Genomic DNA, 26118 nt, shown 5'->3' on the forward strand with positions numbered 1-26118 from the left:
AGGCAGATTATTATCTGAATAATGATAAATTGGGAAACGGGGAGGTGCAATGAGACCTGGGTGTCCTTGTACACCATTCGCTGAAAGCAAGCATTCAGGTGCAGCAAGCAGTTAGGAAGGCGAATGGTATGTTGGCCTTCATTGCAAGAGGATTTGAGTACAGGAGCAAGGATGTCTTACTGCAGTTATACAGGGCCTTGGTGAGACCACATCTGGAGTATTATGTGCAGTCTTAAGTCTCCTTATCTGAGGAAGGATGTTCGTTCCATAGAGAGAGTGCAAAGAAGATTTTCTAGGATGATTCCTGGGATGGCAGGATTGATGTATGAGGAGAGATTGGGTCGACTAGGACTATATTCACTAGAGTTTAGAAGAATGAGAGGGGATCTCATAGAAACCTATAAAATTCTAACAGGACTAGACAGGCGAGATGCAGGGAGGATGTTCCCGATGGCTGGGGAGTCCATAACCAGTGGTCACAGTCTCAGAATACAGGGCCTACCATTTAGAACAGAGATCAGAAATTTCTTCACTTAGAGGGTGGTGAACCTGTGGAATTCTCTACCGCAGAAGGCAGTGGAGGCCAAGTCATGAAATATATTCAAGGAGGAGATAGATATAGTAATGCTAAAGGGATATGGGGAGAAAGCGAGAACCGGGTACTGAATTAGACGATCAGCCATGATCTTTTTTGAATGGCGGAGCAGGCCCGAATGGCCTACTCTTCCTAGTTTCTATGTGTTACTCGCCACAGAATTCCTAGCCTCTGACCTGCTCTTGTAGCCACAGTATTTATATGGCTACACCAGTTCAGTTTCTGGTCAATGGTAACCCCCAGGATGTTGACAGTGGGGGATTCAGCGATCGTAATGCCATTGAATGTCAAGGGGAGATGGTGAGATTCTCTCTTGTTGGAGATGGTCATTGCCTTGCACTTGTGTGGCTCGAATGTTACTTGCCACTTAATAGCCCGTGCCTGGATGTTGTCCAGGTCTTGCTGCATTTCTATACTGACTGCTTCAGTATCTGAGGAGTCACGAATGGAGCTGAACATTGTGCAATCATCAGTTAACATCCCTACTTCTGACCTTCAGATTGAAAAAGGTGAAGCAGCTGAAGATGGTTGTGCCTAGGACACTACCCTGAGGAACTCCTGCAGTGATCTCCTGGAGCTGAGATGATTGACCTCCAACAACCACAACCATCTTCCTTTGTGCTAGGTACACCTCCAACCAGTGGAGAGTTTTCCCCCTGATTCCCATTGACTCCAGTTTTGCCGGGGCTTCTTGATGCCATACTCAGTCAAATGCTGCCTTGATGTCAAGGGCAGTCACTTTCACCTCTTGTTCTGGTTGTAATGAGTTCAGGAGCTAAGTGGCCCTGGCGGAACCCAAACTGAGCGTCAGCGAGCAGGTTATTGCTAAGCAGATATTGCTTGATAGCATTGTCGACGACACCTTCCATCACTTTACTGATTGAAAGTAGACTGATGGGGTGGTAATTGGCTGGGTTGGACATGTCTTGCTTTTTGTGTACAGGACATACCTTGGCAATTTTCCACATTGCCAGGTAGATGCCAGTGTTGTAGCTGTACTGGAACAGCTTGGCTAGGGGCACGGCAAGTTCTGGTGCACAGGTCTTCAGTACTATTGCTGGAATGTTGTCAGGGCCCTAACCTTTGCAGTATCCGTGCCGTTAGTCTTTTCGATTCACTCTGCGAGATATCAAGAATTGGCTGAAGACTGGCATCTGAGATTCTGGGGACTTCAGGAGGAGGCCAAGATGGATCATCAACTCAGCACTTGTGGCTGCAGGTTGTTGCAAATGCTTTAGCCTTATCTTTCGCACTGATGTGCTGGGCTCCCCCATCATTGAGGATGGGGATATTTGTGGAGCCGCGTCCTCCGGTTAATTGTTTAATTGTCCACCACGTTCACAAGTGGATGTGGCAGGACTCCAGAGCTTAGATTTGATCTATTGGTTATGGGATCACTTAGCTCTGTCTGTCGCATGCGGCTTACACTGGGACACAAGTAGTCCTGAGTTGTAGCTTCACCAGCTTGACTCCTCATTTTGAGGTATGCCTGGTGCTGCTCCTGGCATGCCCTCCTGCACTCTTCATTTGAACCAGGGTTGGTCTCCTGGTTTGATGGTAATGGTAGAGGTGGGGGATATGCCGGGCCATGAAATTTCAGATTGTGGTTGAGTACAATTCTGCTGCTGATGACCCACAGCGCCTCATGGATGCCCAGTTTTGCATTGCTAGATCTGTTCGAAATCTATCCCATTTAGCACGGTGGTAGTGCCAGGGTATCCTCAATGTGAAGCTAGGACTTCATCTCCACAAGGACTGTGCAGTGGTCATTCCTACCAAAACTGTCATGGACAGATGCATCTGTGGCAGGCAGATTGGTGAGGATGAGGTCAAGTATATTTCTCCCTCTTGGTTCCCTCACTACTTGCTGCAGACCCAGTCTAGCAGCTATGTCCTTTAGGGCTCGGTCAGTAGTGGTGCTACCGAGCCACTCTTGGGAATGGACATTGAGTTCCCCACCCAGAGTACATTCTGCACCTTTTGCTACCCTCCGTGCTTCCTCCAAGTGCTGTTCAACATGGAGGATTCATCAGCTAAGGGGAGCGGTAGATGATAATCAGCATGTTTCCTGCCCATGTTTGACTTGATGCCATGAGACTTCATGGGGTCTGGAGTCTATGTTGAGGACTCCCAGGGCAACTCCCTCCCAACTGTATACCACTGTGCTGCCACCTCTGCTGCGTCTGTCCTGCCGGTGGGACAGGACATACCCGGGGATGGTGGTGTCTGGGACATTGTTTGTAAGGTATGATTTGGTGAGTATGACTGTACGAGTGTAGCTTGACTAGTCTGTGGGACAGCTCTCCCAACTTTGGTACAAGCCTCCAGATGTTAGTAAGGCTTTGCAGGATCAAGAGGGCTGAGTTTGCTGTTGTCGTTTCCGGTGCCGAGGTGGATGCTGGATGGTCCGTCCCATTGACTATATTTGCTGGAGCATATGCTCTTCCTGGTTGATCTTTTAAAGAGGGAAAGTCTGAGTACATTCTGACTCAATTATTCCCTATTTTCTTTGAGAGAATATGGGCCCTGCAGAGAATTGTGATTGGGGAGCGTCCTTGTGTCCCACTGGAGTGCCAAGTTCTAATTGGTAGAGTTGTTTCTGGCTGCCTGGTATTTTCAAGTTGCTAGTCACTGGTGCCTTAGGATGCATGGAGATTCTCCCCTGCCAGCGACATGGCAGTAGAAGGCTGGCAAGCAGGGAGATTAGATGGTCAGCATGCCTGGAATATTTTAGCAAAATGTCAGAATTCTGGGGCGAATGTTTCCCTGAATGAAATGGGGGAATACTTGGAACAAGAGATTTGGCAGAGACTGTGAGAATTTGCACTTGGCCAACAGCAAATGGGAACTTTTGTAGCTAAAGTTCTTGGCAACGTTTGCTTGTTTCTCATTTTCAAAAAATAGAACCTAATCAAACAGTTTGAGGCCCCATTTTTAAAAAAAAAAACAAGTTGTCATCTTGGTTCAGATTTTGACTTCGTGAAGGTTCAAGGGCAGGTCAATGCTAAGCTGCTGTGTCGTGCTATTGGTAAACCATATTTTCCCCTCCATTTGCCTTTAAAATCAATGATCTGGAAATATTGGTGCAAAGAACAATGATAGTACAGCTGTATACTAGTATTTCCAGTCCTTTGCATTTAACTATTTGTACATCACAATTTGTTTTGTTTAGTCTTGCATGCTTTCTCACACGCTTGCTCACACATACACATGTGCATGCATGCATTTTTACATGCAATATAAAACAAAACTTGGAGATAAAGGCCTTTTTTTGTTTTGTAATCACAACCTGAAATAGTGTGGAGTATCTTGAGAGGGCAATGTGTCAGTGATTGCAGAGGCAAAGTTAGCTTTTTTGACTGAAGTTTGATTTCAAAGTAAGAACATGTATTGATGGGGCTGCTTTCAAAATGGCTGGTGATGGTCAACAAGGCCCTAATTCATGACTTTGAAAAAAAGTGTTGTGCTTTTGTAGAGCTGATCTACAGTGTGCTGAAATCAGTCTTTTCGCTCTGATTTGACCTCCTTGAGGAGAATTTTATTCTGACAGCTGGGGTCTCGAGCTCCCCGCGTCGCCTCTTCTCCGCAAGGCGCGCCAAATCTAGTGCCATCAGGAACGTAAATGGACAGTGGTGGGCTTTCTACAGGAAGAAGGACCTTGTCTCCAGAAGTCCTGTCCTTGGAGAACTGCCAGCCAATCAGAGGCCAGCAGCTACAGCGCCGCCGGAGGCAGAGGAATATTGCTGGACCCAGGCCTTCGGTGGATCAGGGCGGGTGGGGTCTTGTGGGGGTCAGGCGTGGCCCTCAGCGTGTCCCCTGCTCCCAAAGTCAGGTCCCTCCTACTCATTCAGAAACTGAGTGCCTTTCAAGGAGGGCACTCCCCCCTCTTTTTTCCACCCACCACCCCCCCCCCCCCAAAAAGAAACCCTGCATCCCACATAGATTTCCGTGCCTTGCTTCTCATGCGGCCACAGAGCTGCCCGTTGCTTGGCTTGTTGCAGCTGCAGCAGGAAGAGGCCCTTAATTGTGGGTTAATTAAGGATTTTGTTTGGCAGCAGGGTGAGAAAGCCATCCACAGGCCTTCCCGCCCTGGACTAAATTGTGACAGGCGATATGGTGGTGGCCCCGCCCCCTCCCAATTTTATGCTTTGCCACCTCCAAAAGTGCTGTGGGGAAAGCATAAAATCCCCGCCGCTCCCCCCAACCCCTTTTCTTATAACTGGCTGCTGAAGAGTAGTGAAACATCACTAAAACAAAGTTGTTTATTTGCTATTGTTCGAAAGCATGAATTAGTTTGACGCAGATGTTTAAACTTTTTACAATGTGCACAGTCGGAAAATGTAAACTCTTGCCTACAGCACAGTTCTTTTGCACCAAAAAAATGTAGAAGACTTTTGTACAGTAGAGGCTGGGATTTGCAATTAAGGTGTAAACCCACAGCTGCTGGACCTTTTCATTTCTGTTTGTCCAGATTGCTTAGGTAAAGTCATGTTCACATACCAACTTTCGGTTTTGCAGCCAGAGCTAAAATTGTCATGTAAATCCAACAGATGCAATCTTAATTGAGCCAAGCACAGCTTAATAAGTATCCAAAATTGCCCCTGTTTGCTTCCACTTGGGCATGTTTGAGTGGTACATATTTATCTTTTTTTTGATCGTGATGAGAAGGAAATCAGACTTAGATTTTTTTTAAAAGTTGCCAATAATTAAAACAGTGTTCAATTCTGCATTCAGCTTAGTGCCTTTTTTGTGAGGAAATAAGTCCAACTATTCAAATATTCAAGCAATTCCTTGCATTAAAAAAAAATGCCTGGGGCTGATTTGATGCCCTGTGAGCCCCTTTTCAAAGGGGCCAAGAGTAGAGGTGCAGATTGAAAACTGGCTAAACTAGGACAGGAATGCTAAGTTGCAGATTAGGCAACTAGCCAGAGCTGGCAATTTCTTTCTCACTTTGATGCAACGACATGCCGTAGTCTAAAAAGGGTGCCATGCAAATGATGCTGAGAGGTCAGTGTGGGTCGCCCTTCAGATCTGCCAAACGAGCCAGACTGCAGCCTGAAAACACATGTCGTGATCATTTTGAAGGAAGAAAGTGAACTATCTGCCTGGTAGAATTGTGTTGGAACTATGGATTGCAGCATGTTCTGTTCACATTTTCTGTCTGTCTTGCACTTATTTTCCTTCCTTACCTCTGGCCATAAAACTTGTTCACTCCCAGTGTCTGTTCTCTAATGAATACCCTCTGCAGTGCCTGTGAAATTGGAGGAGCATTTCAGGAGTTAATTATTTTTTAATCAATCGTCAACTTCATGATCTGATTTATGTATGTTAAATTTGAAGAAAAGTCCGGATATAACCTGTTATATATGTTCTGTATTTTTATACTATCTGGAAAGTGTTAACAACTAGTTCCTGGATAATTAGTTCCTATGTATAAGTGTTCCAGTAGGGGGCCACATTCAAGGCTGCACTGGGGAGTCATGTTATATGTAACACAAGAACCAGTTGAATCAGGTTCCACAGTACAGAACATGGTGCTGTAATAAACAAGACTGACTCCAGCCTTTTCCAGGTTTAAAGTGTGATTCTTTCCACAGCATAAAGACGAAGCATAACCATTGCACAGCCTATCTGTTTTGAAGCTGCTCTTATATATTAATTTAAATATATTATGGTGAATTTGAAAGGAGTTTAATATATTTTTGACCATTTACTTATATATTTCAATCACACTCCCCCCCCCCCCCCCCCCCCCACCACCCTCAAATTTTGTTTCTGTTCCCATCCCTCTTCAGTTACCATCTCTTGGTCTGGTTTAATCAGTCTGCTCCATTGCCTCTGTCACTGCTTGCCTATAAGAAGTGTTTTAATAAGGTGGCATAAATTTCTGTCCTCCATGATTCGCTAGACAGTGATTGATGCAGTTCCACAAAGAATGGATGCAATGTTTTTTGCAGAAAAAATTTGCATGTGTTTATATCAGCAACCAAATCCTCAATTAACATGTCATCTCTTTGCACTGGAACTGAAGGATTATTTCTTTTTAAACCATTTATTGTCAATACCAGCTCCTACGGAGTGTAGTCATTTAAAATTGCTGTCAACTATATTGAGAAATGTTGTATAAGAAGTGAATAAGTCAACACTTGTCAAGTTTTCAATGTCTTCATCTATTTCTTGTGCAGCCATGAGACTGAATATGGACACTTATGTGAAATTTTTCTGTCAAAAGCTGGTAAAGAATTTAGTTTTAGTCAGGATTAATGTCGCTGCATCTGCCTTTGTGCTTCCTGTAACTATTTACCACAAGCTGCTAACTGCATTATAGCAAACAGCAGAGAAATGGACCCAGACGACTGGTCTATAAATGATTTTATAACCATGAAAAGCAACGTAGCTTCAATAGTCAGTTTCAAAAGAGAAAGGGAAACATCGACGGGCTATGAGGAAGGAACAGTGGAGTGGGGCTAATTGGATAGCGCTGTCAAATAGCTGGTACAGGCACAATGGGCTGAATGGCTTCCTTCTGTGCTGCACAATTTTTATGGAAGTGTGTGGCTTAATTTCTGGTAATCCATTGCTGGAGAAGAAGGTGGCGTTAAATCTCCGAACTATAATCTTTGCTTTTTATGCCTTATGCTTCTCTATTTTGTTTTCACCTGTGCTGTGCTCACTTCTGCTCATAAACAAAGTTGAACACGTTTTCTGGAAGCAGAACTATTCTTTTGTATTACATATGGAACCAAAATATAGCTGGCAGTGACTTAAAGCAGTAACTCAATCTCCAGTCTCTTGCTTTTCTGTTAGCGTTTCTCACTTCATCAGAAGATTTGCATTAAAAGATCACTTTGTAACTCAATCGCCCAATATCCTATTATGTATATTGAGTGGTAATCATTAGGTCATGTTACAATACTTGACATTGTGTTGTTATCCAACCTCATCATTTCCTGGAGATAACTTCCAAATGTTTGTTAAGGGGATGGGAACTAGGAAGGTATCCAACTCGCATTGGTATAATGTGACTGAACTTGTCAGATTGGTGTATCTGTTAAAAGCATAATGCATATGACCAAGAAGTAACAAAGGCTGCATTTGTGCTCGGAATTGGTTATAAACCGCTCCTGTACAGACTCCCAGGGAAAGATGACTCTTATATCAACATTAGTAACAGGCCGACACCTGGAGACGCTCTTGAGTTTTCCTTCAGGCCTGTGTTTATACTGTTCCCAAGTTGCGATGAAACTCCATTGCAGGATACAAACGAGGGAGTATTTAAGAAAAATACAAACCACTAACCGTTTATTAACAGTGTGATTTAATCAAACCAAATCATGCTACACTGAACTTTACTAGGTAGACTAAGTGAAAAGTTTATGTTACATTTAACAGTGCCTTGAGGGGGACTGATTTTTTTTCATTTGCTGCTCGTGTTCCTATGAAGTTAGGACATATCGAATCCATGCATTTGTACTCAAATGCACAGTTAATGCTATCATTTCTGATAATTTTTAATGGTTCTTCAGAAAAAATTGGCCATCCAATTGACTCTGAACCATTAAAAGGCCACAAGTGGTTCAGCTTCTTGAAATTTATTTTTTTGATGGGATTTCACTGGTTTGAAACCAAATCCAAACCTTGTTCTTTCCATTTTCCCATCTTTTGCCCATCAGGTTTAGCATTGCGCAAGGATGCTGCGCCAACAGTCCGTGAAGCAAATTACCATTTATCTGGTATTCTGGATCAGAGAACATAACATAAGAAGTAGGAGTTAGAGGAGACCATTTGGCCCCTTGAGCCTGCTCTGCCATTCAATAAGATCATGGCTCATCTGACCTCCGCTTTCCTGCCTGCTCCCCATAACCCTTGTGGATCAAAAATCTGTCTACCTCAACCTTGAATATCGTCAATTACCCAGCCTCCTCTGCTCTCTGGGGAAGAGAATTTCAAAGATTAACGATCCTCTGAGAGAAGGAATTCCTTCTCATCTCCATTTTAAAAGGGAGACCCCTTATTTTGAAACTGCGCCCTGGTTCCAGATTCCCCCATGAGGGAAATTGCAAAAAAAGATGGATGTGGGGCATGCAGTGATATCTACTCTGATTTTCACTGGTGTGAAATATCCCTTTTGGGAGACAGTAACTTTAATGCACAGGCAATTTTTCCTTGAGTGCAGTTAAACTGTACAAAAAGAACAGAGCAATTCATTCACGTTGACTGTGGGTATGGAGAGACTATTGTTCAGTGCCTCTTTGAAGTTTGCAGTTTCACAGCTGATTTCACAGCTCAACATTTTTGATGTCATTATGATATTACAATGCTTTGCTTTGAGACAACTTTGTACTGACACATGAACTCGAAGTTTTGTAGTACACTGCATAAAAGGATTTAGCCTCTCAATTAAAACTAAAGTACAGTCGCACCCTAAATCCAACAAGAAATCTGGGTTCCAAGCTGGGCCCCCCAGTGGCTTCAATTAAATCTGTATAAAATCTTTAACTTCACACTTGGGCATTATTCACTTCAAATGGCATCGAATAGGAGGCAATGCTATCCAGTTGTTCCTGAAAATAAGCTCTCAGATTGCACAGTGCATTGTGCTTAAAGGAATTGATATCCATGCCTCTAATATTTCAGAATCCACTAATATTTCACTGTACTTGGCTGGACTGACTCCTTCATTTAGCAGTCACTGAATAACCCATTAATTTTCAGGGTGATGACATTGTTTGTAACAAAGGGGAAATAATTAAGAGAATCTTGGTTCCAATAGTGATGTAATGCACCATTGAGAGCTCCAGAGCTTTTCTCGTCAACTCGAGGTGATTTTCCTCTTCAGCTTAAAAACTATTTTTGAATGACTATGTTGGATGCAATATTTCTAAATGCTTCTACATAGCTTTATATCTGGTTGAAAGTTTGATGAAGAAACTTTTCACTTGCAGGCACTATTTAAACAAATTCGGGAAGGAAAATTTCTGATTCTTTCAACTCAATTTATGCTCAATTTTGCATGATTTATGTTTTTCAGAAAGAACTGGGAAGATTCTGGATGAGTTTTTTCAGTTCTACGAGGAGCAGTATCCACTGGCTCTCTTCAATAAGATCCGGTATGAGGTTGAAGAAAATGGTGGACCGCAGCCTCAACTACTTCAAAGAAAGGCAAGTGAAATGAAACTGTGTTTTGCATATTGCCATCCACTTGAGCAGTTGTACATTTCCCAAAAGAACAATATCTTTTAAGGAAGATGATGAATGAGCTATGTGTGCTTAAATAGAGGAGAAACTGGTGAGAATAAAGAACAGAAAATGTACTTGTGGCCATTGGGTGCCGAGAGAATTTTGTGGCTGGGAGGAAACTTTATAATGTTTACTCTGATCTTTAAAAGAGAGATAGCAAATTTGTGTCCAGAACATTGTGTATGATCACCTTGCATTGTGATGTGATTTAATTGACTGAAATGTGCAATCTAAATAAAATAATGCTAGCATTGTACCACCACTACTCCCTACACGCTACCTTTAACTCAGCTGATAATCCACAGCCGCAAGACCAATACCTCAGTATTCATCTCACTCCTCACAAGTAATCCATTCAGATTTTCATGGGGTAACGGTAAGCAAATAAGCAGTGAACAGCATGCATGAAACCTTATTTAACGTTCCATGCCACCTGTGGCCCTTTAATCCGCGACCGGAGAGTTGGCCGCCTGATGCCAATGACCAGTTATGTGTACTGATCATTTTTGTATTGGCATACACAGGTACAGTGTTAGAATGAAGTTATCTGCAATAAGTTTTGCTTTGTTGTCTTGTTTAAACTCAAGATTTTAAGAAATATGAACAGGAGTAGGCCATACAGCCCATTGAGCCTGCTTTGCAATCCAATAGGATCATGGAGCAACTTCTACATCAACTCTACTTTCCCATTCTATCCCCAAATCCCTTGATGCTCTTAGTGCCCAAAAATCTATCGATCATGTTAAAATTGTAATAATTCCTCTCTTGTCTAATGGAGAAATCATTCCTTTTTAAATTTATTTTTGGATTCTTTAGCCACCATGTTTCTTCTTATAGTTCATCTGGTAAGGCCAGGTGTTGCCATTAATTTGTGCTTCCAGAAAAATGAGTTTAGAATATGCAAACCAATGTTGATTAGTTAACATTTTAGGTCGATAACCTTTCATCAGAGCTAGGAAAAGTTAGAAAAGTAATGGGCTTTAAGCAGGTGAAATGGGGGAGGGTGGAAAAAGAACAAAAGGAAAAGGGTGTGATAGGTTGGAAGACCGGAGAGGTTAAATGACAACAGTTAGTAGTGCAAAGCCAAAGGGAGTGGTATTAGGCCACAAAGAAATAAAAGATGTTTCTAGAGGAGGTGTGAATGAGAGAATGATGAACAGCTGCCAAGAGAAAAACAAGAGTAAAACCAAAACCTGCAGAAAAAAAGAAAACAAAATGGGGGGCAGAGATTACAGTCTGAAATTGTTGAACAGAGTGTTGGGTCCAGAAGGCGGTAGAGTGCTTAATCGAAAGATGAGATGCTATTCCTCAAGCTTACGTTGAGCTTCATTGGAACACAGCAGGGGGTTGAGGACAGAGGTCAGCGTGAGAGCGAGGTGGTGAATTAACATGACAGGCGACTAAAAGCTCGGTCATGCTTGTGGACTGAATGGGTAATAGCTTTGCAGAACACGTCCAATCTGCACGTGGTCTCCCCATTGTCGAGCAGACCACATTGTGAGCAGTGAGTACAGTATATTAAATTGAAAATAGCACAGATAAATTGTTGCCACTACCAAACAGACCATCTCCTCCCCTTTCCCTCCATGCTACCCTGATCCACTCCTCAATCGCCCTCAATAACCCTTCCCCTTCCCACAGCACCTTTCAATATAAGTGCAGAAGATGCAACACCTGCTATTTTACCTCCCCTCCCTTACTTTCCATGGCCCAAACACTCTTTCCAGGTGCAACGACGAGTTGCGTGTAGATCTTTGAATTTACTATGCTCTATTCACTGTTCACAATGTGGTACGCTGTATTCTGAGGAGACCAAATGCCGATTGGGCGACCGTTATGTGGAACACCTCCATTTAGTCAGCAAGCATGACACTGAACTTCCGGTCACCTGTCATTTTAATTTTCCACCTTACTCTTGCACTGACCTCTCTGTTCTCTGTCTCCTGCAGTGTTCCAGTGAATCTCAAGGAATGGCAGCTCCTCTTTCGATTAGACACTTTGTACAGCCCTCTGGACTTAACACTCGGTTCAACAATTTTAAGCTGTAATCTCTGCCCCATTTCATTTCCTTTTACTTAGGTTTCGTTTTTACTCTTGCTTTGCACTTTTTGTTTTGTTTTTGGGACAGCAGCTATTCATTGTTCTGCCATTCACAACTCCTCTAGACACATCTGTTTTACTTGTCCCATTACCACACCCCTTGGCTTTGCACCACCTACCCTTTCATCATTTAATCTCTCCTGCCTTATCATAGACCTTCCCTTCTGTTCTTTTGCCATCCTTTCCCCTTTTAACTTGCTTAAAACCGATTACATTTCTAACTTGTCTCAGTTCTGATGAAAAATCATTGACCTGACATGTGAACGTTTTTTTCCCCCTCTCCTCCGATTCTGTCGACCTACTGCATATTTCCAGCATTTTCTGCTTGTATTTTAGATTTCCAACATCCGCAGTATTTTGCTTTTGTGCTGTTGATTAGTTGTTGGCTTTAGAGAATTTGAAATGTAAGTGTCACTCACTTCAAGGAAACGAAGAATGACCTGTTTGACATGAAGTTAGTAAGAACTGTTCAGAAATAGAATTGTTCCAATCAGGATAAATGTGGTTGAAATCCATTTCACTTGAAGGAAAATTAATTAAAAGGCTAAAATTCTGAGTGTAAGTTGCTTCATATTGTTTGGAGGGGTGATTCCTGTATATTCAGGTGTCAGCCTAGGCTCAGTTGTAGCACTTTCACCGGAGTCAGAAAGTTGTGGGTTTGAGTCCTACTTTTGAGATTTTAACACCTAAGCTAGGTGTACTGAATTTGGAGGTGCTGTCTTTTTGATGAGAGATCAAGCTGAGGCCGTGCATGCTGTCCCTGGTCAATCTGTGGCATTAAACGTCTCACGGTACTATGCAAAGAAGAGCAGTGAGTTCTCCCAGTGTCCTGACCAATACCTCTCCTGCCACTAACATCACTGCAATAGATATTAATGCTCTGGCTGTAGCTCTCTCTCCACTCCCCCCCACCCCCCCCCCCCCCCCCCATGGTTTGTTATATAACAGTTGATAGAAGGCAGAAACACATATTTCTCTATAACCTACAGAAATGTAGCACCTTCCAATACTACGTCTGCTATTTATTTGAGAAAATGCTCATACAACTAACTGCCTTGGCACCAGAACGTATTCTTGTGGTTGCTGAACAAATTTTTTTTTAAAGCAGGGGACTAATGCTCTATTTACTGCCGAAATGAACTGATTGTAATAGTGCTTTTCATCAGAAGTTTGAGGATGGACAAGTGCATCAGTTTGTAGTAATCACACAATCGCTCCACCAAACCTTTTTCTCTCTTCCAGTTTTCAATGGACACTACATCTGAGTAGTTGTTGCCTCTACTTCTCCCCCAATAAATCCCTGTTTGTTTCAACTTTTTTTATAAACATTCAGTTTGTCAGAACTGCTGAAATGTCATTCAATGTAAATGTAGCCCAAGGTATATACTCCAGGGTTGCAGGCCACCTTATCGACAGTAGACCAATGATCTACATCCTTCTGAGGGAGGTCACAGGGTGGAGGTGTAGGGAGGAAAGAGAGCATGGTAGCTGATGACCTTCATTTGTTCTAATATCTCATTCTGTGGCAATTACTGTTTCAATAGAATCTTCCCTGTGTATGATCCCTATTGTGAGTCATGCCTATTTTGAAAAGCATTGCACTCATGTAAAAATGCAAAAAGACTTGCATTTATGTAGCACCTTTCATGACCGCTTTATATGAAGGGAAGGAGTGAAACATCTAGTATTCCAGCCATTTTCTAGGAAAATTCACCTTGTTGGCTTGGCGCACACATGACGATAATCTGGGGCAAAAAATTCACCTGCTCCATCCAGCTCCAAGAATGTATTTTTTTTTGTCTAAGGCCTTTTGTTTTTGTGGCCTGTTTTTACTTGCCAGTGTTTGCCTGGAAATAAATATAAACTATCAAATTAAAAAGTAACTGTAGAAACTGCCAAAAATATCCAGCACTTAAAAGGTTAAAGTCCTTGAAGCATTTGCTGAACCTAAGTAAGTGCATTGGTTTTCCAAAGGCTGCAGCAGGAACAACCGATCACCTGAAAAAACAATCATGGGACTGTTAATACCTAGATAATTGAAAGTATCTGCCTCCTTGCTTCGAAGGCAATCAATTTTTGTTTTTAGTGGCCTTTCAATAACATCACTAAAAGTTATGTCAGTCCCCACACGCACATCAGCAGATATATGACATGGGTGGTTACATTTTTCCCCTGCTCACTCACTGTGACAGCCAACCGGTCCAGAAAATAAACATGGCCTGTTAATGAGAAAAGGAACAGGCCAAGACCTTTCATAATGGGTGGAAGTTATTAGTTTAGTTCAAGTGTCGAGGTGATTTTGTTTGGAAGCTGTGGCACTTGGGTTATTTGTGGAGTTTCCCAGTGAATGGCAGTTTTCCCATTGTTCGAAACAAATTGGACTGCATTAGCCTATTATGTTTCTTTTCAAAGATTGATGTCCAAAGCCATTTCCAAACTGTGAAAAAGATTTGAACTTAAATATGTTTGACCGTTTTGCAAATAAACATTTGGTGAAGGCGCAGTGTGAGGTTGGTTTTATTTATACTCTCATCCTAATAAACAGATCCTGTTGTAAGGAAAGATGATTAGTTTGCCTCCCCCTGATTTTTCTGGTCACTGCTTCCCACGTGGGCCACTCTAATGCTGTGTTCCATGGATTGGTCAATTTGTAGGTTTGCTCAGCGAGTTCCTGCATAAGACCTTGCCAGCAAAGGGAGGCACTGAACGGAGTCTAGAGTATTTTTTTTTTCCAGCATCAGTCAGGGCGCCCACTGACCCCTGAACCCAGACCTCAGACACACACCCTGACCCCTGTCCCCACAGACGTGTATGCAAAAAAAGAAGAAAGGGAAATTTTCATATTTCTAGTGCTTGCTAATGGAAAAGAATTTGCAGAAGTTACAGAGCAGATTACTTGCTCTTTCAGATTAGATAGGCACAAGTTACAAGGAAGCTGAAAAATATATTCCCCTCCCCCCGCCGTCCCTTCTCCACCCCCAGATGAGTTTGTGGAGATTCTGTTGAATTTATACAACCAATTGGCAATGAAGTTTGTTTTATGTGTACTTGGTTGTTTCGTATCTGATTGTCATCACACTTGTCAGTGAGTTTCTCTGTATGTTGACCACTAAACTGCTGACTACCCAACTTCCCCTCCTGGTCCCCATGTTAGCCGATATTGTAAACAGTTATGTCTCTTCAGGTGTTGTGACTCTCCTTTTAAATCTGCTGTCCTTTCCCCTCTCAAAAAAAAAATACAACCCTTGATCCTCTGTCCTTGAAAACTACCTTATCACCAACCTCCTTTTCCTCTCCAAAGTCTTTGAGCATGGTGTTGTCTCTCAAATCCATGCCCAGCTTTCCCGGAACTCCATGTTTGAATCCCTCCAATCAGCTTTCCATCCCTGCCACAGTACTGAACTGGCTCTTGTCAAAGTCACAATTGACATCCGATGTGACTGACAAAGGTAAACGATCCCTCCTCATCCTTCTTGACGACGTCTCTGCAGCCTTAGATACAGTTGACTGCACCATCCTCATACAATGCCTGTCCACTGTTTAGTTGGGTGGGACTGCACTCGCCTGGTTCCATTCTTACCTATAATTCTAGCCAAAGTATCAACTGCAATAAAAGCAAAATACTGTGGATGCTGGAAATCTGAAATAAAAACAAGAAATGCTGGAAATACTCAGCAGGTCTGGCAGCATCTGTGGAGAGAGAAGCAGAGTTAACGTTTCAGGTCAGTGACCCTTCTTCAGAACTAGTAAATATTAGAAATGTCAAAGGTTATAAGCAAGTAAAGTGGGGGTGGGGAAAGAAATAAAGGAGAAGGTGTAGATTGGACAAGGCCACAGATTAGCTGACCAGAAGGTCATGGAGCAAAGGCCAACAATATGTTAGTGGTGTGTTGAAAGACAAAGCATTAGTACAGATAGGGTGTTAACGGACTGAAGATTGAACAGCAGCAAGTACAAACATGAAAAAAAAAAGTGGGTAAACAAATTGAACAAACTAAGATGAAATAAAATAAACATACAAAAAAAAAATGTAAAAAAGAAAAAATAACTAAATATAAAAGTAAAATGGGGGGCCCGTCATGCTCTGAAATTATTGAACTCAATGTTCAGTCCGGCAGGCTGCAGTGTGCCTAATCGGTAAATGAGATGCTGTTCCTCGAGCTTGCGTTGATGTTCACTGGAACACTGCAGCAAGCCCAGAGCAGGGGGGAGTGTTGAAATGGCAAGCAACCGGAAGCTCGGGGTCCTGCTTGCAGACTGAGCGGAGGTGTTCCGCAAAGCGGTCGCCCAGTCTGCATTTGGTCTCCCCAATGTAGAGGAGACGACACTGTGAGCAGCGAATACAGTATACTACGTTGAAAGAAGTACAAGTAAATCGCTGCTTCACCTGAAAGGAGTATTTGGGGCCTGTGATAGTGAGGAGAGAGGAGGTAAATGGGCAGGTATTACACCTCCTGCGATTGCAGGGGAAGGTGCCATGGGAAGGGGACGAGGTGGTGGGGGTAATGGAGGAGTGGAGCAGGGTGTCATGGAGGGAACGATTCCTTCGGAATGCTGACGGGAAGGGAGGGGAAGATGTGTTTGGTGGTGGCATCATGCTGGAGGTGGCGGAGGATGATCCTTTGGATATGTAGGCTGATGGGGTTGTTAGTGAGGACAAGGGGAACCCTGTCACGGTTCTGGGAGGGAGGGGAAGAGGTGAGGGTAGAGGTGCGGGAAATGGGCCGGACACGGTTGAGGGCTCTGTCAACAACAGTGGGGGGGAATCCTCGGTTGAGGAAAAAGGAAGACATATCCGAAGCACTGTCATGGAAGGTAGCAGCACAACAGATGCGTCGGAGACGGGGAAACTGGGAGAATGGAATGGAGTCCTTACAGGAGGTAGGGTGTGAAGAAGTGTGGTCGAGGTAGCTGTGGGAGTCGGTGGGCTTATAATGGATATTAGTAGACAACCTATCCCCAGAGATGGAGACAGAGAAGTCAAGGAAGGGAAGGGAAGTGTCAGAGATGGACCATGTAAAGGTGAGAGAAGGGTGGAAATTGGAAGAAAAGGGATAAAGTCTTCCAGTTCGGGGCGGGAGCAGGAAATGGCACCAATACAGTCATCAATGTACCGGAAAAAGAGTTGGGGGAGGCGGCCTGAGTAGGACTGGAACAAAGAATACTCGACATATCCCACAAAAAGACAGGCATAACTAGGACCTATGCGGGTACCCATAGCAACACCTTTTATTTGAAGGAAGTGAGTGCAGTTGAAGGAGAAGTTGTTCAATGTGAGAACAAGTTCAACCGGTTGGTGGTGGATGGGGACTGGTTGGGCTTCTGTTCAAGGAAGAAGCGGAAAGCCCTCAAACCATCCTGGTTGGGGGATGGAGGTACAGAGAGATTGGACGTCCATGGTGAAGAGGAGGCGGTTGGGGCCAGGAAACTGGAAATTGTCAGAATGACGAAGGGCTTCAGAAGAGTCACGGATGTAGGTGGGAAGAGACTGGACTAGGGGAGAAAAGATACAGTAAAGATGGGAAGAAATAAGTTCAGTGGGGCAGGAGCAGGCTGACACAATGGGCCTGCCAGGGCAGACCCGTTTGTGGATTTTGGGAAGGAGGTAGAAGCGGGCTGTCCAGGGTTGCGGGACTATGAGGTTGGAAGCTGTCGAGGGAAGATCTCCAGAGGAGATGAGGTCAGTGACAGTCCTGTGGACATAGCTTGATGTTTGGTGGTGGGGTCATGGTCCAGAGGGAGGAAGGAAAAAGTGTCTGAGTTGGCGTTGAACGTCTGCAAGGTAGAGGTCAGTACTCCATACAACAACAGCACCACCCTTGTCTGCAGGTTTGATGACCATGTCGGGGTTAGATCTGAGAGAATGGAGTGCCTCAAGTTCAGAGGGGGACAGGTTCGAGTGAGTGAGGGGGGCGAGAAATTGAGATGACCAATGTCTTGCTGACAGTTTTCAATGAAGAGATCAAGAGCGGGCAAGAGTGGTCAATTGCAAGGACCTTTCTTCCCACTCCTGCACTGTTAGGTCAGGTACTCTCCGAGGATATATCCTTCACCCTCTCCCATTTCTCAACTCCATGCTGCACCTCGGCGACATCATCCGAAAGCAGAGCATTAATTTTCACATGTGCACTGACGACACTCAGCTCTACTTCACCACCACCTCTCAACTCCTCCATGGTTGCTAAGTTATCAGGCTACTTATCCGACATACAGTATTGGATGAGCAGAAATTTCCTCCAGTTAAGTATTGTAAAGACTGAAGCCATTGTTTTCGGTCCCGACTCCAAATTCTTCCCTTGCTACCGACTCCATTCCTCTGCCTGTCAACTTTCTAAAGCTGAGCAAGTCTGTTTGCAATCTTGGTGTCATATTGACCCTAAGATGAGCTTCTGACCACATATTCACTCCATCACTAAGGCTGCCTTTTTCCACCTCCCATAACATCGCCCAATTTCGCCCTGCCTCAGCTCATCTGCTCAAACCCTTATTCATGTCTTCATTACCTCTGGACTTGATTATTCCAATGCAGTCTTGGCTGGTCGCCCACATTCTACCCTCTAAAGGTGAGGTCAACCAAACTCTACTGCTCGTGTCCTAACTCACACCAAGTCCCATTTTCCCATCACCCCTGTGCTCACTGGCATACATTGGCTCCTGATTAAGCAATGTCTTGATAAAATTCTCATCCTTGTTTTCAAATCCCTACATGGCCTCTGCCGTCCCCATCTCTGCAATCTCCTCGAGCCCCACAACCCTCCGATATCTGCACTCATCTAATTCTGGTCTCCTGAGCATCCTCGATTTTAATTGCTTCACCACTGGGGAATGTGCTTTCAGTTGCCTAGTGTTACGAAAGTGCTTCTGTATTTTTTGTTAAGTATATGTTTTTGAGGACTTGTATTTAAATTGTGAACAAAGCAAAGTTCAGCTTCTTTGAAAGGGCACGGAGATGTTGTTTAACAACAACCTTGCTAGAAGTCATGTGCTTGGCCAAAGTATTCATTTTTGTCTTTTTTTTTTGTGTAACAGGCCTCTGCAGAGAGAATTTCTGTGTTTTTTTCAGTATGTGTGGGGAATTTAAAAGGGGAACTTTTGTATTTCAATCTGTGTTGATGCTTTGCTTCATTACTGGATAAAAGCTTGTTTTATAATCTGATTTAGTTTATTAAAGACACCTGGTTGGTGTATTTTATTCTGGGATAAAGAGTAGAGTATATGATTGGCTGTATTGGTAACGAGGTAAACATTAAAAAAAAATATGTTGTGACCTGTGGAGTAGCGGAACTAGAAAAGACAGTCGTTAACACTAAGTGCTAAGTCTGGGAATACCTCCCTGCACCTCTCTGCCTCTCTTCCTTTAAGATACCCCATGGTAGGCTCATTCAGAAAGTAAGGAGGCATGGGATTCAGGGAAAGTTGGCTGTCTGGATACAAAATTGGCTGGCCCATACAAGTCAGAGGGTGGTAGTAGATGGAAAGTATTCAGCATGGAGCTCGGTGACCAATGGTGTTCCACAAGGATCTGTTCTGGGACCTCTGCTCTTTGTGATTTTTATAAATGACTTGGATGAGGAAGTGGAAGGCTGGGTTAGCAAGTTTGCTGATGACACGAAGGTTGCTGGAGTTGTGGATAGTGTGGAAGGCTGTTGTAGGTTGCAACGGGACATTGACAGGGTGCAGAGCTGGGCTGAGAAGTGGCAGATGGAGTTCAACCTGGAAAAGTGTGAAGTGATTCATTTTGGAAGGTCGAATTTGAATGCGGAATACAGGCTTAAAGACAGGATTCTTGGTAGTGTGGAGGAACAGAGGGATCTTGGGGTCCATGTCCATAGATCGCTCAAAGTTGCCACCCAAGTTGATAGGGTTGTTAAGAAGGTGTATGGTGTGTTGGCTTTCATTAACAGGGGGATTGACTTTAAGAGCCGCGCGGTTATGCTGCAGCTCTATAAGGCCCTGGTTCGACCACACTTGGAATATTGTGTTCAGTTCTGGTCGCCTCATTATAGGAAGGATGTGGAAGCTTTAGAGAGGGTGCAGAGGAGATTTACCAGGATGCTGCCTGGACTGGAGGGCATGTCTTACGAAGAAAGGTTGAGGGAGCTGGGGCTTTTCTCATTGGAGCGAAGAAGGATGAGAGGTGACTTTGATAGAGGGGTATAAGATGATGAGAGGCATAGATAGAGTGGATAGCCAGAGACTTTTTCCCAGGGTGGAAAGGGCTATCACCAGGGGGCATAATTTTAAGGTGATTGGAGGAAGGTTTCGGGGAGATGTCAGAGGTAGGTTCTTTACACAGAGAGTGGGGGGTGCGTGGAATGCGCTGCCAGCAGTGGTGGTAAAAGCAGATACATTAGGGACATTTAAGCGACTCTTGGATAGGTACATGGATGATAGTAGAATGAAGGGTAGGTAGTTAGTTTGATCTGAGAGTAGGTTAAAGGTTTGGCACAACATCGTGGGCCGAAGGGCCTGTACTATGCTGTACTGTTCTATGTTCTTTGACTAAGCTTTTGGTCACTGACCTAATATCACCTTACGTGGTTCGGTGTCCTATTTGTTTCTCATCCCCCTGTGAAGCACCTTAGGTTGTTCGATTATGTTAAAGGTGCTATGTAAAAATATGTTGTTGTGGTGGTGGCAGCATGTGAGCTCAGCCAGGAATTGAAATAAATCTAAACTAGGAGCCTAAGAGGAGAGAGTAATTGAAGGTGCTGGTATAGTTCTAAAGTTAGGTTCATCCTCCAGTGTTTTTCCTGCTACATTCCTGTTCAAGAAGGTATAATTAAAGGCACGACTGCTCCCAACAAGAAGGGAAAAGTTGTTCAGGTTTTGATTTTGTTAAGTACGAAACCTATTGAAATTTGGTTCCTTCTCTGAGAGAGGACAGCTTGCGGATCCTACCATCTTGGCTATTTTTTGAGTGAAACCAATGTTTCTAATGCAGCTGGGAGAGAAAATGATACCCTAGCCTTTTTAAGTATTAGTTTTATCCAATGCATGACCCGGGTTCAATTCTGGGTACTGCCTGTGCGGAGTTTCCAAGTTCTCCCTGTGACTGCGTGGGTTTCAGCCGGTTGCTCCGGTTTCCTCCCACAGCCAAAGACTTGCAGGTTGATGGGGCAATTTACAATGGCCAATTTACCTTAGTATAGGTAGGTGGTAGGGGAATTGAGGGATGTGGTAGGAATATGGGATTAATGTAGGATTAGTATAAAACGGGTGGTTGATGGTCGGCACAGACTCGGTGGGCCGAAGGGCCTGTTTCAGTGTTGAATCTCTAAAAATTAAAAAAATTAAAAAGATTCAGCACTATTAAATACAAGTTAGTTCTGGAGTTTTCTGTTTAGTTGACTCCATATGGGATCTGATGGCTATGTCATGCGTAAGCAATTGAAGGATTAGTTGAGCTAGCAGGTTTTTTTGCTTTGTTGTCATGCTCTTTCAATGTTTGTTAACAAGTGCCTAGTTACAATAATGAAGTAGTATATAAATTGTCTCAAACACTGAAATTTAAAAATGAGTAAATTAAATAGCAAACACGCAGCTATTCATCGACTCGACCAGTAGCATGATTATTTTTAACCGTAAGCTGTATTTAAGCTGGTAAATAGTCTTTTGCCTGTTGGGTGCTCACATCATTTCAGTGTACACAGGCCTGGATTGTCACCCAGTTGAAAGCAGCTGCCAGTTCCTGAAAACCTATCTTGCAATGAACGACACTCACGTTTCCCACAACACCTTCAAAATAATGACCAGAATGTTGGCTTTAAAAAGGACATGCATACTATAACTTTAAGCCAATTTCCTTCAGAAATATGTTCTCGACTACTCTTTTTTTTTGATAATCACTGAATATCCGTTAGTAAAATTCCAAGTTACCAATGTGATCCCCTAGATATAATATGTACAAATTTGTACCACTTTTGTACAGCAGTTCCTCATTGAAATAAATTTTGTTGGTCAGGGCCTCAAACATAATTGAGATTGTTTGTTTATATTCTCTGAGCAAGGAAGGGGGAAATGGGTTTTTTAATAACTCACCATTCCCTATCATGCATTTGAACACTCATTCTGCACTTTGTACCAGCAGGGGTGAAGTGTATCGAGGCCTGTTCCATGCATGCCTGGAATGCAAAGAGAACCCTCGGCTGCTTTTCTCTACTGCAAGCCATCTTCTTAAACCCCTCTCCTCTCTGTCTCCTCCACCCTTGCCTCCAAAGTAAGTGTGAGGAGCTCATGGACTTCATTGTCACAAAGTTGTGACAAAATGTGCCGTGTCTCTCCCATTAGCTCACTCGGCCAAATTTCCTCTAATGCTACCCACTGCCCTAGCCCTGAAGTCTCAACTTTCTCTTGTTTCTCTTCTATCTCCCCACATGCCGTCTCTAAGCTCATCTTGTCCATGAGACCCACCTCCTGCTCCCTTGATCCTTTGCCCACTGAACACTCAGCTTCCCCATGGTCCCCATATTAGCTGATTATTGTAAACGGTTCTCTCTCCTCAGGTGCTGTCCTCCTCCTCGTTTAAAATCTGCCCATCACCCCACCCCCTCGCAAAAGACCAACCCTTGACCCCACCGTCTTTGCAAACTACCATCCCATGTCAAGATTCCCTTTCCTCTCAAGTCCTTGAATATGTTGTCACCTCCCAAATCCATTCCCATCTTTCCTGGAACTCCCATGTTTGAATCCCTCCAGTCAGGTTTCCACCCCTGCCACAGTACTGAAGTAGCCCTTATCAAAGTCACAAATGGCATCCTATGTGACTGACAAAAATAATCTTTCCCTCCTCGTTCTTCTCAACCTGTCTGTGGCACCTGACACAGTTGACCACAGAATCCTCCTCCCAACACCCCTCCAGGGTCGTTCAGCTGGGTGGGACTGCTCTCATTGATCTAATGGTAAACAGAGAATCACTTGTAATGGCTTCACTTCCTGCTCCCGCACCATTATCTCTGGAGTATGTATGCTGATGACACTCAGCTGTACCTCACTGCCACTTCTCTTGACTCCTCCATTGTTGCTAAGTCTATCAAACTGCTTAGCTAACATCCAAAACTGGATGAGTAGAGATTTCTTCCAATTAAATATTGGGAAGACGGAAGTAATTGTTTTTGGTCCTTGCTCCAAACTCCATTCCCTAGCTTGCAACTCCATCCCTCTCACTGACAAAGTTCGAAGATTTAGCAAGTCTGTTCATAACCTTGGTGACATATTTGATCCCGCGAAGAGCTTCCGACCACATATTTGCACCATCACTAAGACCGCCTATTTCTACCTCCACAGTATCAGCTGACTCCGTCTCTGCTTCAGTTCATCTGCTGCTGAAACCCTAATTCATGCCTTTGTTACTTCTGGATAAGACTATTCCATTGCACTCCTGGATTTCTCCCACATTCTGTTGTCCATGTCTTAACTGGCCCCAAGGGCTGGTCCCCTCTGCTCGCTGATCTACATTGACTTCTGGTCAAGCAACGACTTGATTTTAAAATTCTCATCCTTGCTTTCAAATCTCTCCATGGGCTCGGCCCTCCCTGTCTCTAATCTCCTCTAGCCTCACAACCCTCTGCACTCTTCTAATTCTGGCTTCTTGTTTTTCTCCCCCAAAAATATACTTTATTCATAAAAATCAAAATAGCACCAAGTTGACATTCCAAAAAGTGCAAAGGAAATCTGTTTCCTTCAATACAGGAGTGAGTTGCTTCACAACCCTTCCATTCCATTTTACATGCCATGTATTTTTTACAGCAAACCCATATTTGTTGTATACAGCCTGAGGGGTTTCCCATGGGTCCAGCCCCTCAGTTCACTATGGCGGGAGGACTGTACAATGTGGTCTTTCCCCATTGAGTGTTTGCAGCGGCTGCCCCAAGCTTTAGTGCGTCCCTCAGCACGTAGTCCTGGACCTTGGAATGTGTCAGTCTGCAACACTCGGTCATGGACAACTCTTTGCGCTGGAAGACAAGCAAGTTCCGGGCAGACCAAAGAGCGTCTTTCACCGAATTGATGGTCCTCCAGCAGCAGTTGATGTTTGTCTCGGTGTGCGTCCCTGGGAACAGCCCGTAGAGCACAGACATCTGTGTTACAGAGCTGCTTGGGATGAACATTGTCAAAAAACCACTGCATCTCTTTCCACACCTGCTTTGCAAAGACACATTCCAGAAGGAGGAATGCCTGATGGATTGGTGGTCAAAGGTCTTTTCCCACGAAGGATAGGTGGTACGGCACGGTCCAACTGGTTGGAGTGTTCCGCGGCAATGTGACCAGACCTATCCTTCGCAACACCGGGGAAAGATAGAACCGCAGCACGTAGTGACAGTTGGTGTTTGCGTACCCGGGCTGTACACACAGCTTGATGCAGCCGCACACTAAGGTGGTCATCAGGATGAGGGCGACGTTGGGTCCATTTTTCCTGCTCGTATCCAGAGGTTTGAACATAGTGTCCCTCCGGACCTGGTCCATTTTTGATCTCCAGATAAAGCATAAAATGGCTCGGGTGACCGCCACGGCGCAGGAGTTGGGGTATGGGCCAGATCTGCACCACATAGAGCAACAACGCGAGTGCCTCGTACCTGATAACCAGGTTCTTGCCCACAATAGAGAGAGATCGCTGCTCCCGCATGCTCAGTTTATGGTGTCCCCTGGCTACTTGCTCCTTCCAGGTTTTGGTAGTCTGACCGGATGGTGAATGGGACAAAGGATCGGTCGGCCTAGTTCCCAAAGAACATGGCTTCACTCTTGCCGTGGTTAACTTTGGCTCCCGAGGCCAGTTCGAACTGGTCGCAGATGCTCATCAGTCTGCAAGTGAACAGCGGACCCGAGCAGAAGATGGTAATGTCGTCCATGTACATGGAGGTTTTTACCTGAGTGCCTCCGCTTCCTGGGATTGTCACCCCTCTTATGCCCACATCCTTCCTAATCGACTCAGTAAAAGGTTCGATACAGCAAACAAACAAGACAGGGGAGAGAGGACAGCCCTGTCTGACTCCAGATTGGATCGGGAAGCTTTCTGATTCCCATCCATTGATTGAGACTGCGCTACTGATGTTTGTGTAGAGCAGTTTGATCCAATTGCAGATTCCCTCCCCAAACCCCATTTTGGAAAGCACGTCCGTCATGTAGGTATGTAATATCCTGTCAAAAGCCTTCTCCTGGTCCAAGCTGATGAGGCAGGTATCCACCCTCCTGTCCTGTACATAGGCAATTGTATCCCTGAGTAGCACAAGACTATCCGAGATCTTCCTGCCGGGTACAGTGCAGATCTGGTCAGGGTGAATCACCAACTCCAGAGCAGACTTGACTCGACTGGCGATGACTTTGGACAGAATCTTGTCAACATTAAGCAGTGAGATGGGCCGACAATTTCTGATTTTTACCCTCTTCCCCCTTCTGCTTGTAGATGAGGGTGATGATGCCTTTCCTCATGGATTCTGACATGCTGCCGGCCAGAAGCATACTCTCGTACACTTCCAGCAGGTCTGGGCCATCCCAGTCTCACAGAGCCATCACTTCTGAAAGTTTTAGTTGTCTTGAAGGACCTGACTGCGTTCGTCAGCTCCTCTAGAGTTAGCGGTTTGTCCAGTCTCTCCCACGTGAGGTCACCTAAGACCTCCGTGATAGATGATAGGAAGGACTGGGAAGCTGTGTTGTCTGTGGGCTTCACATCGTACAGCCCAGCATAAAAGGATTTGCTGATCCTTAGTATATCGGACTGCGAAGACATTACCGAGCCATCCTCTTCCTTCAGGCTGCTGATCACAGAGCTCTCTCTGCATACCTTTTGGAAAAAGAAATGTGAACACATCTCATCCCGCTCAATGGAGCGGACTCTGGACCGGAAGATTATCTTTGAGGCCTCTATTGTGAAGAGCAAAGCCTGCTGGCTCTTCACCTCTTGGAGATCCTCCTTGACCTCGACCCCTGTCAACTGCAGCCAGAGCAGTTTTGCATTCTTTTCTGGAGTCAGGACATTCCCCTCTGTCTCTGTCTCGCCCTCTAAACACCTTTTGAAGATAAGAACCTCTTGTTGTTCTCCTTGATTGCCGCCCACGTGTGCACCGGAGACCCAAAGAGGGGTTTCATGGTTCTCCAACCTTTGTAATTCCTCTCGAGTTCCTCGACGTTCTCTGGGGTAAGCAGTGTAGCATTGAGCTTCCATGTCCCCCTGCCAACCCGCTGGTCAT

At 44.3% G+C, this 26118-nt stretch overlaps 1 protein-coding gene across 1 annotated transcript in view; it reads left to right on the forward strand.

The window, feature by feature from the left end:
- niban2b (niban apoptosis regulator 2b) overlaps positions 1-26118 on the forward strand; it is a 237193-nt gene that overhangs the window by 90336 nt on the left and 120739 nt on the right. Inside the window, exon 2 of the mRNA XM_068012649.1 lies at positions 9627-9757. Coding sequence (XP_067868750.1) covers positions 9627-9757 — 131 coding nt within the window. The remainder of the gene's footprint in view (positions 1-9626; positions 9758-26118) is intronic.

The sequence above is a fragment of the Heterodontus francisci genome, chromosome 32 (genome assembly GCF_036365525.1).
Source record: "Heterodontus francisci isolate sHetFra1 chromosome 32, sHetFra1.hap1, whole genome shotgun sequence".
Taxonomy (NCBI): Eukaryota; Metazoa; Chordata; class Chondrichthyes; order Heterodontiformes; family Heterodontidae; genus Heterodontus; species Heterodontus francisci.